The sequence below is a fragment of the Asparagus officinalis genome, chromosome 5 (genome assembly GCF_001876935.1).
Source record: "Asparagus officinalis chromosome 5, Aspof.V1, whole genome shotgun sequence".
NCBI lineage: Eukaryota > Viridiplantae > Streptophyta > Magnoliopsida > Asparagales > Asparagaceae > Asparagus > Asparagus officinalis.
Window position 1 is genome coordinate 4,459,957 of NC_033798.1, and position 16,837 is coordinate 4,476,793.

The window sequence follows — 16,837 nt, forward strand, 5'->3', positions numbered from 1 at the left end:
ATCTACAGACTGATCCTGAAATAAATGCTCATAGGAAACTAAGATTGAGGACAATGACAAATTACAAGAAGAACAAGCCTCTTCTCCGTACATGATTGCGTATCATAGTTTCATCATAACAGACATTTCATCATAACAGACATAAGCTCAAGAAAAGGCGAGTAGAGAAACTCTATAAATATTACTGCGTCAAAATTTCAGTATCATACACTGATCTGTCCAGTCTTTTTATGCTCCTAGAAAGCACAATTTGATTACTCGATGCATTTTCGACCGACGAATGTAGATTAGTAGAGCTTTAATTGGTCCCTTTCCCACTTATTTTAACTCTTACAAAATATTAATGAGGTAGGTAGGGACGCATAAAATCATCGTGGAACATCTTTATTGGAGATAATATGAAATAGCTTACAGGGGTCATGATCCAGTCAGCTCATCAGCTGCAAATCCGTTGATGTCGGATGTTGAGTAATAGTACGAGTCATGAGCCAATGTCTGCAAAATATCATACTCAAATATGAGATGCAAATATAATGGCCAGCAGTCCACGAGAACGATGGGTGTCTCTTCATAAGAACTGATCCAAATTGTGAAGACTAGTAATTATGAGTAAGACTAATGCTAATTTTAACTACATTTTAGTATTACTTTCGTACTCAAATTAATGATAAATGGCATTACATTTCTACTTTGCCTTGAATAAGGCAATAGAGACAACCTTGTCATTCTAATAATAGCGTGAAATAGCACCAAAAGTACAACATATGTAAGGGGAATGCTGACAAATTATGAAGTAGGAACGAGAAAATGTTTGCGAAGGTAATAACATCATAATTACGAGGATTATTCTCTTACCTGTTCCTGTGCACGGAAATACATGAAGGGTGTGTAGTGAAGGAAGTTTGAAACTCTGGATGTGTATATGTCCGCATACCTACGAGAAAGAGGGGGATAAGCAAGACAGGATGAACTCATAGCCGCAAACTAAAGCGAAAACATTGTCATATCTATGATTAAAGATGAGTGATTACTTCTCGATTTGTCTTGTAAGGTGGCTCTTATCCCACAGACCAGCACGAGACAGATAACCCCACCTGAACAAAGTAACCAACATTGGGTAACTGAAGTTAATGATATGCTGTCTTCATCTATAAATAAAGCTAACCCACGAAATGATATATAACATAAACTGCTTCTAGTTAAATAAGCAAAGCAAACGAAGATAGTTTCCCAGTAGTATATTATGAATTCCAGCTCAACAGTCAAGGGTAACTCATTCAAGTGTGTCCTGATTTACAACAACTCATTCATGAAAATAGATTTAGGTTTCTATCAAATCCTTTCCAGCGTAACAAACATTAGAAGACATTACATACTCAAAAGTCCAGTAGTTGAGAATTGATGGTAAGGTATAAAAATTATTTCCCAGTTTCTAACTGAAAATACCAGAAGTTCTGAAACATTATTTAAAAGGACAAGCTGAATACTAAACCCACCATCTCAAACAACAGTTACCATGAAATTATCAACAAATTTCAATAAATTTAGCATGTTGAACAAGACTTTGTCAAATCGATCATGGAATAATATATGATTACCATCTTTTACTCAAAAATTTCATCCTACAGTACAGAATAAGTTTTACCTTCTACTGAAGTGTTCCCCATCTGCTTCTAACTTGGGTGCAATTTTCTCATCCAATCTTTGCATAACAATAAGCAACTTCTGCATGCTTTCAGTCAGTTCTTGATCATCCATATTAGTCGCAGCAAGAGTCTGGAGAGAATTGACCGAGGCATTAATTATATTGGCAAGTAACTCAGATATAGCAAAAATCAAATAAATTCAAACTAACAAACTACTAATCAGTAAAACATAAGATCTCCCCCCCCCCCCCCCCCCCCCCACCAAAAAAAAAAAGAAAAAGAAAAGAAAAATACACCTTTTGAAAGAAAACTAGATGTTTTTTTATTGCTGAATTTAATATACCTGAGCAGGACGACCTTTGAGCCGACGCTGTAGAGCAAGACGAAGCTGATTAAATAGATCCCCTACTATTTCCTTTTGATGCAACAGTTTTACAAGACCTGATCTGTTGTTTCGACTATGGATCAGAGCATTAAACTGCAAACCAGATATCAATACATATTCAGCTTTGGTTCAAATAGTAAATGTTCATAAGATAAATGCAATGCAACAATAAAAATTCATGATGAACAAGGATGGCACAGTAAATCCTATGTAAATGACTAAACACAAAAAACTATAGAGTCTCGTTACACCAGAATAAATTTAATTCTCCACTCACAAGGCACTCTAACCCGAAAACAATAACTAGAAGTTTCAGGCAAGAGAATGAATTTCCGTTATTTCACCCAAGAAAACATCCCATAGAAACAATTGATTATTCCACCAAACATAGTCAGATGCAACACTGAGCTAACCGAAACCCTCTTCTCAACCAATCAGATGACAGTTACAAGTAGAACTACAACACCTAACAGTTCGTGATATGGGACGCAGCTCAAGCCATCCTACCTCCAATCTCTAAAACTAATATTTGGTCTTCAGTTGTCATTTTCCAATCATAACCTTACCCTAACACTTCTCAAACAGTTAGTCTAAAATAACGCAGGCTTGGTAATTTCAGCAGGTAATTGGCCTGTCCTTTTCCAGTATATAGCTGGTTGGGGCATGGTTTCCTAATGGAATGAGTTGAACACCACACAAGCTGCTCTAGTAAAAAAAAGGCCGACACTGAAGCCTGAGATTATTAGGAGTTAGTTGGGACTGGATCAGGACTGGCTTGACCTGGAACCAGCATAACTGAATTACGAGTCTTGACTGGCTGGACCTGCAACCAGCATAACTGAGTCAAGAGTCTTGACTCTAGACACAAAACCGATCGGTTTTTGAGTTGGAGATCTGAAAATTAACAATCAGTATTTCAATCTCAATATGACAGGAGTGAAAGGATTAAAATGTAAATGGTAATAATTAAAACCAATGTAGGAATGGAAGAAGTGATAGTAGTATATTTGTCAGAAGACACCTGCGAAAATCTTTTTGACTACATAGTAAATATTAGTTCCAAGAAGAAGATGTTCCTTAGCAAACAAATGAGTTTCCCCAAACTAAAAATCTTTGTTCTAAGTTATATCTAGGCATATAATTAGACCAATACCGAGCAGTCTAGATAAGATCCCCTAAAACATTATGAAACTTAGTATTCAAGCGCGACCAGTTAACAACACATGTTGTAGCCAAGGTCATAAATGATCCTGAATGATTCTAATGTAACAATTATTGCTACCATGATACTTATTATCCATTATTTTTTATAAGGACTCAGGATGCAATAGAAGCACACAGCCGAAAAAACACAACCATGTGACCACACAAACGCACAACAGATAAAATTGTAACTAACCTCATCTTCCAGTTCTCTGCAAATCAAAGCTGTCCGCCACCGCAAATGAACTTTGGATTGGCTTACATCTGTAAATATATGGTCTCCGACATATAATATCTCATCGCCATGAACACCAAGGGATTTCTCTACCATCTGAGCACTTCCACCTGAGTATAAGCCACCTGTAGAATGATAGAATAATAAAACAGTATCCAGTCATGAACAAACCTGACCTTGAACTCACAGAGAAAGATAAAGCAATATGATACTGCACCAATCAGAACTTAATTTCCTTCTGGCTGAGAGTTGCTGATCTACATGCTTTAAGAGTTTGTAGAAAGGATTTTGGATTATTTTTCTTCCTTTTCTAAAATATGATTTCAGATCTTCACTGCGACGGGTAAGGAATTTTTCAAGTAGATTTTGTGATGAAGTTGAATACTAAATAGTAGCGCGGAGATTTTAGGCTAGGGATTATAGTGGTGGCTGATTTGAAGGGAGATGTGTGGAGAGATGAGGAGAAATAAACTGCAGCATTAATGGAGTATTGATTTGAGGGAAAATTCTGCATTGTGATAGGACAGGTTTAACAGGAAGGCTTTTGGGTGTAAACACAGAGTATTAAGAAACGAAATAAACTATCTCTAGTATCAACCTAATGCAAGATCGATTTTTAACTGGTTTTGTTTTTAGATCTGTTGATCAATGAGCTTCCGGGTGTTAGGTAGGATTTTGGTTTTTTTCAGACGGTTTGACATCTTGACATAACAGGAATAAAAATTTGTGGAGTAAGGTTTGTTGTGAAGTCAAGTAAAAGAAGGCTGTTCAGTATTATATAAGCAGACCGTTGTGATGGCTATTTTGAAGGAATGCAGATTTAGATGGAAGTTGGGAACTAGGTTCTTAACTCAAGACAGAATATTCAAGACAGATCACCAAAGAATAAATATAAAAGTGTATAAAGATGACATATCACACAAGGGATGGATTTCAATTGAAATAACAGGCCAAACAGAGACAAGTTGGAAGAGGTAAAGAATTTCTCCACAAAAACAGTATTCAATTGAATAATCTACCGTAGTACTAGTAGGTGATCCCCGAAATATATAGAAGGCTGGTTTAAAAACTACAGGCATACCCTTAAGTTTTAATCGGACTCCAGACAGCCCAAAAGAATAAATAATAATAGCTAACAATTAACTCAACAACTGACAATTTAAGTGCTAAAACACTCACCAGAAAACTAATTTCGTCTCCTAAGTTCAAACACTCTATCCCATGGCAATATATGTAGACAATCAACAAGAATCAGAATATTAGAAATGTTAAGTCGATTCTATATTATCTCAACTCTAAGCATACTGGCGCTGCAATGCAGGAAACTTCTTCTAGCACACCACTTCTAAAACTGGCTAGAATGCTAATTTCAAGTTAATAACTCTCACACACTAGCTATATAGTGTCAGTTAGATGACTGCTATAGTTCATTCCAAGGACAAAACTTGACCAGCTTGGACCAGATTGGGCTTGGGACAAACCCAAATGAATATTGGCTGGGTCTGGTTAATCTTGGAAGATGATGGATTGTACATGATAGTCTAGTTGAGCATCATTTACTTCTTAATGTCTGCATCTAGCAACAATATATACTCAAAAAAATTCAGCATGATGCAACTTAAAGTTTTGTGACACTGAGCTAAGCAAAACATACCTCTACATGAATTGAGCAACTAGAACTTACTAACAAGAATACAATTTCACAAAAGCCAGAATGTACCACCTGAACATGCCTTAAAGCTGGGGCGCATTAGTCCATCATCTGTAACCACTTCATACAAAGGGTGCGACATTTGAAAAAATTCAGGCTTCCTTGCGGAGACAATGACCTGTGAAATGTCCATAGGAAATTTGTTAAATAAGAACAGCTTCACTAAAGTCTTTATGCTAATATGATCGCCTGATTGATTCATAGCATCATACTACTGAACTAGATAATGCACGTGAAAACAAGTTGTAGTTAAATATTCTCATAAACCTCACCATGTCAAAAAGGTCACGCCATGTCATATCATTAGGAAGAAACCTATTGAAGGCATGATGCATCATCTTGTTCGTGTAATGATAGTCTGAGTTGGTAATTAATAGCAACCTCTTCCCAGCCTGACAGCCAATAGAAAATGAGTAATGAAAAAAAAGTTTTAAGCATGACTAGCTGAAACAGATATTGGATTAAGTTAAAGGAGATATTTATGAACCTCTTTTTGGTCCAAAAGAGCCAAAGGGAGCTCTGGGTCAGGCTCCACAAACCGTTCTGGTTCAGCCATTATCTCACTCTGCAAGATCACCCAGCAAACATCCATCAATGGTCAAAGAGAAATTATTGAATATAATGAATGTGAATGTCACCTTAAGTTGGCCTTCAACATGTCAAAGAGAAATTATTGAATATAATGAATGTGAATGTCACCTTAAGTTGGCCTTCAACATGTGCTCTGAAAAGGGCTTTAGAAACAGCCTGAAATAATGTCACCTTAAGTTGGCCTTCAACATGTGCTCTGAAAAGGGCTTTAGAAACAGCCTGAAATACAAAGCAACATTGTAAGATTATAACTATACCTATTATAGTTAATAAGTTCAGTGTGTTGCCTTGAAAAGCCCTTTGTAGTCAAATGGTCCAAGTTCAGATGATATAGCCCCTTGATCCAATCTGTCAACCATCTGCACAGAGAAACCAAGTAATGTCATTCTCAACTTTATGGACCCGCTCTTTTTATTTGATGACTGACAAGACATTAGTCGGATAAAATAAACATAAGAAGGTAGTAGCATGATCCATTATAACAAGATAATAAAATGGAATCTGAAACTTTGAAATTCAGAAAGAAACAACTAAGAGTAGTTTCTACTTGTCCATGGAGCTTTATGCTCTAAGGGGATTGCAAATTGGTCAGAATGGGTCAAAAATGAGAAGACCCTTCGAAAATTGGTTCATGACCAAATGCACAAGTACAGTGTTTTGACTGTTTTCTGCTGCTGGATATCTTTACCTTGAGACATGATCATCAAATTAATGTTCATTGGGACCTTCATGTTTATTGCTGCTGGATATCTTTCCATAGAGGCATGATCCTCAATATTTGATAAAAGCATAGAGATTTCATTAACTATGATGTCATCCTCAAATATTTATTGAGATTAATATCCTCAGAATTGAATAGCTAAGTACAATGGACACCTGGAAGCGATCTTAATTACTCATTTGTTCAACAGAAAATCATACTAGTTGATGTTCCACTTAATCAGAACAAGTATAAAACAGATACCATTTAATCTGAAAGGTAAGAAGCAGCAATATTTATGCAAATAAGCACTACATGACATGTCTTAAACTATTAACAAGCTAGAGAGGCTGATGAATGTGAAGGTTTACTTTTTTTAATTTCCTATCCAAAGTAGAGTAGGAGAAAAATATACAGTAGATGGTCAAAAAGAGAACTACATGAAAAAGAGAGTAATCACCTGCATATACATTACAGCTTCTGACACAGAGAAGAGAGTATTCAGAAATTCCCATCGACTTTCGTTCCGAAGATCAACCAGTTCTCTCCCATAAATCTCGCTTTTGTATACACAGGGTTATATGATTAGACGAAGCAAAAGAAGAAGGTTATATCAATTTTGACTGCCAAAAGCTAGGACACAAAATAATTACATAACATGGACATATAGAAATACCTTACAGCCTTAGTTGACAGCATATTGGTACCATGCATAGCCCGCTTCACATAGCCAAAGCGATCAGCCTTAACTAAATTGCCTCTCTCTTTATCCATGATGAGACCTCTGATAACCTACAATAACAGGGAAGTCTAAGGCTTCTGTACACAAGAAGGTAACCAAATTTCAGAGTAAATGTCTTCGCACTAAGTTAGTCTTAGTCTACCCACAATTACTATATGAGTTAAGATATAAGAACTTATAAATATTACAAGAATAAATCTTAAAACCAGTAGAGCTAGTTAAAAGATACATCATAACTTCAAAAAAGCTACTAATGACCTCTTAGCCATGCTCATTTAAAAAGATACCAAGTTAGGATCAAATTCGAGGCCATCAACTGGAAACCCCATGCTCTTGAGATTGGCCATTCCATAATCATAAGCACGGCCTTCCCATGCCTGCAAAATTGAAAAGCTGTAATCATCTCATAAATGTTACATCAGGAATTTTATTTTGGATAGTCCTATAGTTGTATTGAGTAAAACAATCATATGCAAACCAGACTAAATTCAATAGATGTCAATGTAAAATACTGACATGTTAAGGATTTGTAAACTTTCATCAAAACATTCAGAAAAATTGTCATGGTGATCATCCAGACTGAATTCTTACAATTAAGCCAAATAGATATCACTCAATGTTATCACTTGAAGTTTTGTTTGTTTTTGAAGGCCCTAAGAAAAGATGCATATAAGATCATCCGGAACAAACTAACTCCAGAACATTTGCACCAGCTAATTAATCAAGTATCAGGTCTGCCTAATTGTCAGCTTCTTAAAAGGTCAGCACGAAATGAAATGCATTTACTCCAGCTTCATTTAGCAGTAAATGCCCAAATACGAAACAAAAGAAAAAAAATTTGCCACCTGGAAGAGCAGTAATGATTTTTCCATGGTAATGTCGCCTACTTTCTATAATAAGAGAATCATTCAGAACTATTTCTCATTTTTGTTTAGCTCTAATCACATTTTCCTTATACTTAGTAATAGCTAGTGGTTATTCTGGTGCTTCAATAGCATATCCTTAACAACTTTACCCAGCTTATGCTATTAAATAGGGGCAACAAAATTCATATCAAGCTCATTCCAACAGCAGCAAGTAGCAACCCAAAAGATAGAGGCAAATTATTCACAAGGAGTGTTTTTAAGGAATGTGCTCTGCTATAAATAAAACAAGGATAACTTAAACACCAGAAGGAACTTGTTGTTACCATAACGTTATAGTGAATCAAAGTATAGTCCATATCGTAACCAATTGCACTGATTGAACGTAGATTTAATGTCCTGGTGCAAAATATACCACGAGGAGAATGTCTTGAAGAAAATGGCCCCTGTGAAGAAGTACAATTACAGGATAACCTCCATATTAGCATCCTCGTCAGTCAAACTCAAAATCAATAGTACTTAGTCATCAAAAGCTGTAATGCAAGCAATTATAGACAAAAAAGTAACAAACTGAGATGATGAGTCATATGCCTATGCAGATCAAGCTCACAGTATATATACCTTAGTCATGGTTTTCTTCTTTAATTGCCAGGAATCAACAATATCAAAATCCTTCACAAGTTCGAGTTATTTTTGGTTTGACATAAGATGGGTTAAAGGTGATAAAACCATGTCTTTCAGATTCATCCCTAACTAGGTTCAATCAATCTATTAGTATTGTTTTCTCCTAGACAGCATATTATCTCATGATAGGCCCTCGCAAACAGCCCTTAGAACTAGCATTCTAGTACGGAACATGATAACACTAATCTACAGATACTAAGCGATCAAATGATAGTCAAGGATGAAAGAAACTAATAATTAGATTTGTAACTTTATATATGCTATGTCGATTACTCAAATAATACTACAAGACTTTTAAGGCAAATGCATGTTAATCCATATATGGTTAGGTTCATATATCTATATTTCTTTTCTGGGAGAAGATTCATAACTTCATATAACTATCTCATAGACAGTCAAGTTACTAGTGCCACCATTTTTTGTTGGTAATTCCCTTGCAATCTGTTAATAGGTGTTAGGTTTTTAGCAAAAGAGAAGCACAAATAACTGATAGCTTTTTATGAACCTGGAACTAGTCGGTCAGCTTCTAATTTGGATAGGGGAGGGACACGAACATGCAACGAGGCCGTCGAGGCGCCACGAAAAAGCCTCCATAAGGCATAAGAGAGGAACAGCTCCCGGCATGGTTGATTTATTGTTATTTCACTATATCCTCTTGCTACTACACGTGCGTTGCCACTAGTCTCCATGATATATAACACCAGCATGCTCAATTTTCATCATGTGATAAGAATGAAATAGATCTTGTTGAAAAATTTCTTTGCCAGATTAGACATCTAGAACTAATGACGGTGTTGATATTGCTTCAACTAAGCTAATTTGGAAAAAGAAATTGATAGCTTTTGTTATTTATTAGATGATATGCATATTCTTTTGTTAAAAAATGTTGTCATTTTCTTTTGTTTTTTCCCCTCTTTTATTTCCCCTCTTTTCTTCTTCTTTTCTGTGTTTTCTTGTGTTGCACAGACATGGATATCAGAACAAGGATAAAGCAAGATTTCATAAATAAGCAAAATCTTGGGGGAAAAAACTAGGTCAACAATTTCGTGTGATGTGTGTAAGATAAATTAGTAGAAGAAATGATATATAACCTAAACACTCGTAACAAAATAATGTAAATTATAAAACTACAAATCATATAAACCATGAAACCTCAATACCACCAACCATAAAACAGGTAGTAACATGCAAGGATATGGAAATACTATCTAAAAACATATGTGCGTGTGAGACGTAGATGTACATATAGAGGTACGTGAATATGTATATGTATGCAAGCATGTATACATGCATATGTATGCAAGCATGTATACATGCATATGTGTGTGTCCCCAACAAGAGATATGAAACTAAACCACATGTTAGCAATGGATATATTGGACATATACACTACAGGCTCCAGTATGTCGGTGAAATATCAGTGCTCTTACTTTCTCTGAGCTTTTTTATTTGTTTCTTTCTCATCAAAACATAAACGAAGTCCATAAGTGTCATGTCTGCTACCGCAGATGTCTCCCCTAAATAATTAATGACAACATAGTACTACGATTCCAACTAATCACTTCAGTACTAGCGTAACGCTAATTGAGTTTTTAGTATGCCATGATTCAACTAAGTAGCTACCCAGGACAACTAATAGATAACCAACAAAGTTAATGCACCCTAGAAACTATTACCCTTTTTGCCCACTGATCTTATGAAATTTAAAGTTTAGATACATATGTAAGCATGCAACCTTTGAGCATCTAGTTTATAAACGGAAATTTAAGCAATCATGAGACATAAAAAACTGAAGAAGATTAAGCAAAAAATTGAGGAACTCTATGCAAACGATCCACTAAGATATGATCAACATGATGAGGCATTAAGAAATTATGGTTGTGGTACCTATGGGAAGAAACAGACATACACACCAAAAAAGGAAAAAAAAGAGCATAGAAGTCTATTTTCGATGGTACTGCTATTCCCAGATAGCTAAGCAGCATCTCTGTTTCTCTAGCTTTAACCCTCGCTCTCTCTTCAGTTGCGCCATCTAAGGTAAGCTGAATCATTAGGGATTGTTTCGAAGAAAGAGCAACAGTTAAATCGTTGGAGATTTTCTTGCCTTTTTCTTTGGTGCAGTTTTGAATTCGATATGATTAGTTTTCTTTCAGAATCTGTTGATGAATTTATTAAAAATTTACGGCTACGGATCTCGATCGGTCGCAGTTTTGTAGGAATCAGAGAGAGAGTTTTTGCAACGGTAGTTATTCTCGATTATGTTACGATCAGAACGATTTCGTTAATTTGAAGTATATTCATGATTTTGATAAAGATGCCGATTTTTTTCTGTTATAATTTTCTATTTTATGCAACTTTTCTCACTAAAATTATAATCTAAGGTCTAAAGCTTTTTGAGTCCTGGTTAGTGTTCTCTATTGCTAGGTAATTTCTTTATTTTTATCGTGAACAGAACTAACCTCTTATCTTATGTAATTTCTCTCCGTAAAACTATTGATCCTGATCTAATCAATATTTGTTTCTTCTTCCTTAGAAATAAAAAATGTCGGCCAAAGTTCAAAGTAGCAAAGCGATCCCAAGCTCAAAACTCAAACCAAAACCCCAAACAACCATCAATCGAGAGTGCCAAATGCAACTGCAATTGAAGAGGAATCCAAAGATACTACGATCGTCTGTGAGAAAGAGCGATAGCTGAATCATTGGAGATTTCTTGCTATTTTTGCAAATTTTGAGTTTGATTTGATTAGTTCGCTATCAAATCAGTTGCAATATTTATTAAAAATTTTATGGTTATGGGTCTCGATCAATCACAATCTCATCTCGTAGGAATCAGAGTTAAAGTTTGTGAAACGGTAGTTATTCTTGACTTTATTACGATCAAAATGAGTTCATTAATTCGAAGTATTTTCATGATTTTAATAAAGGTGCCACTTAGATTCTTGATTATGCTTTTCCATATAGATCTTTTTCTAATATGATTTTCTATTTTATGTACTTTCTCTCATTAAAATTATGATCAAGTTAAAGCCTTTTGCGTCCTGGTCAGTGTTCTCTATTTCTATGTAATTTCTTTATTTTTATCAAGAATGGAGGAGCTAACCTCTGTCTCATGTATTTCTCTCTGTAAAACTCTTGATCCTAATATAATTAATATTTGTTTCTTCTTCCTCAGAAGAAATAAAAATATTGGCCAAAGTTTGAAGTAGCGAAGTGGTCCTAAGCCCAAAATTCGAAACCAAACCCTAATAACCATCATCGACACAGACCAAGTCGAGGTCGAGATCGTCAAATGCGACTACAATTGAAGAGGAATCCAAAGATACTGCTACAATTTGGGAGAAAAACTGATATCTAAATTATTAGATATTTTCTTGCTACTTTTTGCAAATTTTGAATTTATAATTTGATTAGTTCGATGTCGAAATCAGTTGCTATATTTATTAGAAATTCTATGGTTACAAATCTTGATCAATTGCAGTCTCATAGGAATTAGGAATAAAAATGTTGAAATGGTAATTATTCTCGACTTTATTATGATCAAAACAAGTTCGTTAATTTGAAGTATACCGTGATTTTGATAAAGGCACCATCAGATTCCTGATTATTAGATCTTTTTCTGATGTAATTTTCTATTTTTATGTAGTTTCTCTCACTAAAATCATGATCTAAGTTTTAAAGGTTTTTGATTCCTGGTCAATGTTCTCTATTTCTGTACAGTTTCTTTATTTTTTACTAAGAACAGACCTAACCTCTGTCTGATGTAATTTCTCTAATACTCTTGAACTTGATCTGATCAATATTTATTCTTCTTCCTAAGAAGAAATCGAAATTGTCGGCCGAAGTTTGAACTCTGAAGCAAGAAGCATTCACAAGCCCAAAACTCAAACCTAAACCTCAAACAACTATCAACAACACCGACCACATCGACACTAAGAGCACCAAGTGCGACAATCCAATGATATTGCGATTGTTTGGGAGAAAAAGCAATAGCTAAATCATTAGAGATATTCTCGCTATTTTTTTTGCAGTTTTGATTTTGATTTGATTAGTTCGCTATTGAAATAATTTAATCTATTTATTAGAAATTTTACGGTTATGGATCTCGATCGGTTGCAATCTCGTAGGAATCAGGAAGATAAAAAGTTTCTAAAACGGAAGTTATTCTCAATTATATTACAATCAGAATGAGTTTGTTAATTCGAAGCATATACGTGATTTTTAATAAAGGCACCATTTAGATTCTTGATTATCCTTTTCCATCGATATCTTTTTCTGGTATATGTTTGTATTTTTATGTAATTTCTCTCACCAAAATTGTGCTCTAAGGTTTAAAGCTTTTTGAGTTGTGGACGGTGTTCTCTATTACTATAGCCAAAGTTCGAAGTAGCAAAGTGATTTTAAGTCCAAATCTCGAACCAAAACCCCTAACAACCATCAACAACACCAACCAAATTGAGATCGAGAACTCCAAATGTGATTGCGATTGAAGTGGAATCCAAAGATATTGCAATTGTCTGGGAGAAAGAGTGACAGCTGAATCATTGGAAATTTTCTAGCTACTTTTTTACAAATTTTGAGTTTGATTTGATTAATTTGTTGTCGGAATTAGTTGTGTTTATTAAAAAAATTATGGTTACAGATTTCAATCAATTGCAATCTACATGCCATTTTGCCCATTCATGAATCCAACCTACATGCCATTCCTTAGTTATCAATCTAACGAGGGAATGTATTCAACCACAAGCTTCCGAGGGACATTGAATACTGAAGTAGCTTCTTCAAGATGGACACACCAAACTTATTCTATAATAGAAAAAACATTTTATATATCAGCATTAGTGTTAATTTCAGGAACACCAGCCCCCTCGCCCACCCCACCCCCAAAAAAAGGAGAAAAAAGAAAAAGAAAAAGCTTGAGAGTGCTGCAAATAATCCCTTGACTATTCTATTTCAAGAAACATCAAAACTTCAAGGGTGTTGTAGGCAGTGACGGAGCTACATAGTGTCTAGTGGTGTCACATGACACCATTGGATTCTTTACTTTATAGACATTTTTACTAACTTTTACTTGTATTTAATATTTAGGACACCACTAGAATTATGGTAGGACATCAGTGGGGAGAATAATCATGTGGATTGCCTACTTCAATGAGCTAATAGTGGTATGTGAACACCACTTCCTAGATCCACCACTAGTTTTAGGTAACCTTTTGAACTTTTTTTATACGACTAAATCCCCTTGAACTTCGGGGGATGTGTAGATAACCCTTTTCAATTTTCTCAGAGTTTTTTTATTTGTTTCTTTTTTTTTCTTTTCTGTCATCAAAACATAAATGAAGTCCACACGTGTTATGTCTGGGGAACCACAGAGGTCTCCCCTAAATTATAAACAAAAAAACAATACTACAATTCCAACTAATAACTTAGTACTAGCATCATACTGAATATTCTAGTATGCCATGATTCAAATAAGTAGCTACCTAGGACAGCTAAGAGATTACCAACAAAGTTATTGCATCCCAGAAACTATCATCCTTTTCCGATTTATCTTATAAATTTTAAAGTTTAAATAGATATATAAGCATGCAACGTTTGAGTGTCTGATTTATAAATGGAAATTTAAGCTTATATGAGACACAAAATACTGAAGATTTCGATGCAAAGTAATCCAGTAAGATATGATCAACCACTAAGAAATTATGGTTGAGGTACCTATGGGGAGCAACAGAGACACACACAAAAAGGCCTAGAAAAAAAGAGCATAGAAGTTGATTTTGGATTATACCGGTATCCCCAGATCGCTAAGCAGCATCTCTGCTTCTCTAGCTTCAACCCTCGCTATCTCTTCAATTGGGCCATCTAGGGTAAGCTGACCATCGATACCTTCAAAAGACGAACCAAAAGAAGAGCATAAGACAAGATTCCATGGCAACAGGATGGTTGCATGAACAGTTCTCTTTCATAATGTGATGCTGTAATTAGAAAGTATTGCACAATCCTAAAAGTTCAGAGCTAGTAGAAGTACATCCAAGGACGACCACCACCACAACAAAACGACGACGACAACAACAACAACAACAAAGCCTTCATCCTAAACTTTTAATATCATCTATACGGATGATATTTTTTTTATTCAATTCAAGGGCTATCTCATTTGTCAAAACATATTTATGCAATTATAAATCGTGTCATTATAAGTACACCCTCATGTAAATACAAATTATGTCATTACATAATCTACCAGGATCGTGTGCACTAGTAAAAGGAACACCTTTACCAAAAAAAAAAGATTAAAAAAACTCACCAAGAGCCTCAAGATGCTCTTTTTTCACATTCAAATCGCCTTTGGTGCTCTCCCCAAGGTAATCCACATCAGATTTGCTCGAGGAAGTCAAAGAGAACCTCTCCGCATCCACGGATTTCGCATCGAGGGCTCTGCAACAAAGCGCAAATTTCCTTCCCGAGCTGTAATAATCAGAGAAACCCAGAACAGAAATAGGCTTTTGGGTTGCATGTCGCAAATGGGTCGGTGCCAAAATGGGAAATTTGTGGAAATTACGGAGTAATTCGATAGCATCCGCCATTTTTGTAATGGGTTTTCTATTTTGGGTTCAGGGTTTTGGAGTGAGGAAGAGGGAGAGAGCTCGAGCTGGGTCTCGGGGATAGGACGAAGGAAAAGGGGAGGAATAAAGAATGAGAGAGAGAGAGAGAGAAGAGAAAAAGTTGCGGCCAGAATCGAACGTAGGTAATGATCAGGATCTTTGTTTTTCCGAGTTCCTGTTTTCTTTTTAAGGGTCTGTTCGTTGGCCTTAAAAAAATGGGAAATCAAACAAATAGAAAACTATTTCTAAGAAGAATTGTGTTGGGAGTGTTTGATTTGCTAAAAAAAGAAGGAAATCAAAGAAATGAAGATAAGATGAGATGAGTTGTCATCTTATTATAGGATGATGTGAGTGTTTTTTTAAGAAAACTTGTTTTGAGATTTCTTGGTTGGCGAAAAAAATAAGGAAATGAATTATAAGAAACATATTTCTTGTAAAAAGTTGTTTTCTTTTGTTTGGTTATTTCTTAAAAATAAGAAAATAGATGAGATGAGATGAGTTGTCATTATATTATTGGATGATGTGACCCACACTTAAAGAAATTGTTTTCCTAGCTTTTTGGGAGGAAAACAAAGAAATGAAATGTTAATGAGATGAGATGAGTTGTCACAATCTTATTGGATGATGTGAGTGATTTTTAAATATGAGATGAGATGAGTTGAGTGATGTTGTGGATGAAAATAATATTTTATTAGATGTGGTGGATGTGATGGATGAGTTGTTGGATGAAAATAATATTTTATTAGATGTGGTGGATGAGTTGTTAGATAAAAATAATATTTTATTAGATGTTGTGAGTGAGTTTTAGGGGGTGTTTGGCAAATTGAATGTGAATTAAAAGTGTGAAAGTCATTTTTTTCGTAAGTGAGAAAATGCATCCATGTCATCATGTAAGTGAAACACAGTGTTTGTTTACACAAGTAAGTTATCGTTAGAAAGTAGAAAAGTGAAGATAGTGAAGATGATGTGGCATTTCATATATTTATTTATTTATTAAAAACCATATCATATTCTAAATGGTTTTGGTAATTGCAAAAAGTAGTCAGCATTTAAAAATACATAAGTAGCACGATTAAACACAAAAATAGGAAATTTAATTCATAGCATAACAACTTGAAAAAAAAATCATGTAAAGACCCCTTATCAGATTTAATCAACAGCTACAGATTGTATCCTTAAATTAAAAAATAAGGATTTTTTTATCATAGTCATTTACATCCTTAATGCTCGGGAACTAGTCTCTCAATTCACTGAAATTGCAAATGTGTCCCTCGATTCTTATATCTTGCTATTAGCTATTGACTTTGACTAAAGGGATTAATCTGAAAGAACTTACAAAAATTGAAGAATGTAATAGTAATTTCAGGAATCAAGGGATTAATTGTGCAACAACTCATAAGTATTGATGCACTTGATAGCAATTTCAATAATTTGAGAGACTAGATAAAATAGCAAATATTAAGGGGCTATTATAG

At 34.9% G+C, this 16,837-nt stretch overlaps 1 protein-coding gene across 2 annotated transcripts; it reads right to left on the reverse strand.

Annotated features, from left to right (window-relative positions):
- Positions 11 to 15,508, reverse strand: LOC109842699 (5'-nucleotidase domain-containing protein 4-like). 2 transcript variants are annotated; one of them, XM_020411555.1, is made up of 17 exons: positions 15,065 to 15,508; positions 14,546 to 14,643; positions 8,403 to 8,522; positions 7,501 to 7,590; positions 7,148 to 7,263; positions 6,932 to 7,031; positions 6,059 to 6,130; positions 5,880 to 5,927; positions 5,668 to 5,745; positions 5,453 to 5,572; positions 5,193 to 5,298; positions 3,431 to 3,594; positions 1,990 to 2,124; positions 1,646 to 1,776; positions 1,032 to 1,094; positions 856 to 934; positions 11 to 495 (listed from the first exon to the last, which is right to left on the reverse strand). In XM_020411555.1, exons 1-17 carry the CDS (start codon positions 15,342 to 15,344, stop codon positions 418 to 420), a joined length of 1,878 nt encoding a protein of 625 aa, XP_020267144.1. In that variant the 5' UTR covers positions 15,345 to 15,508; the 3' UTR covers positions 11 to 417. The 2 variants fall into 2 exon arrangements, with proteins under 2 accessions (XP_020267144.1, XP_020267145.1); XM_020411556.1 differs by lacking the exon at positions 5,880 to 5,927 and adding an exon at positions 5,943 to 5,990.

Bases quoted from the DNA above. Each gene is read 5' to 3' on its own strand.
- LOC109842699 (XM_020411555.1), bottom strand. From the start codon at position 15,344: ATGGCGGATGCTATCGAATTACTCCGTAATTTCCACAAATTTCCCATT. The intron at 7,032-7,147 runs GTATTTCTATAT...TGTATACAAAAG, and splicing joins CTGTCAACTAAGGCTGTAAG to CGAGATTTATGGGAGAGAAC. The intron at 5,928-6,058 runs GCAACACACTGA...ACATTATTTCAG, and splicing joins ACTACAAAGGGCTTTTCAAG to GCTGTTTCTAAAGCCCTTTT.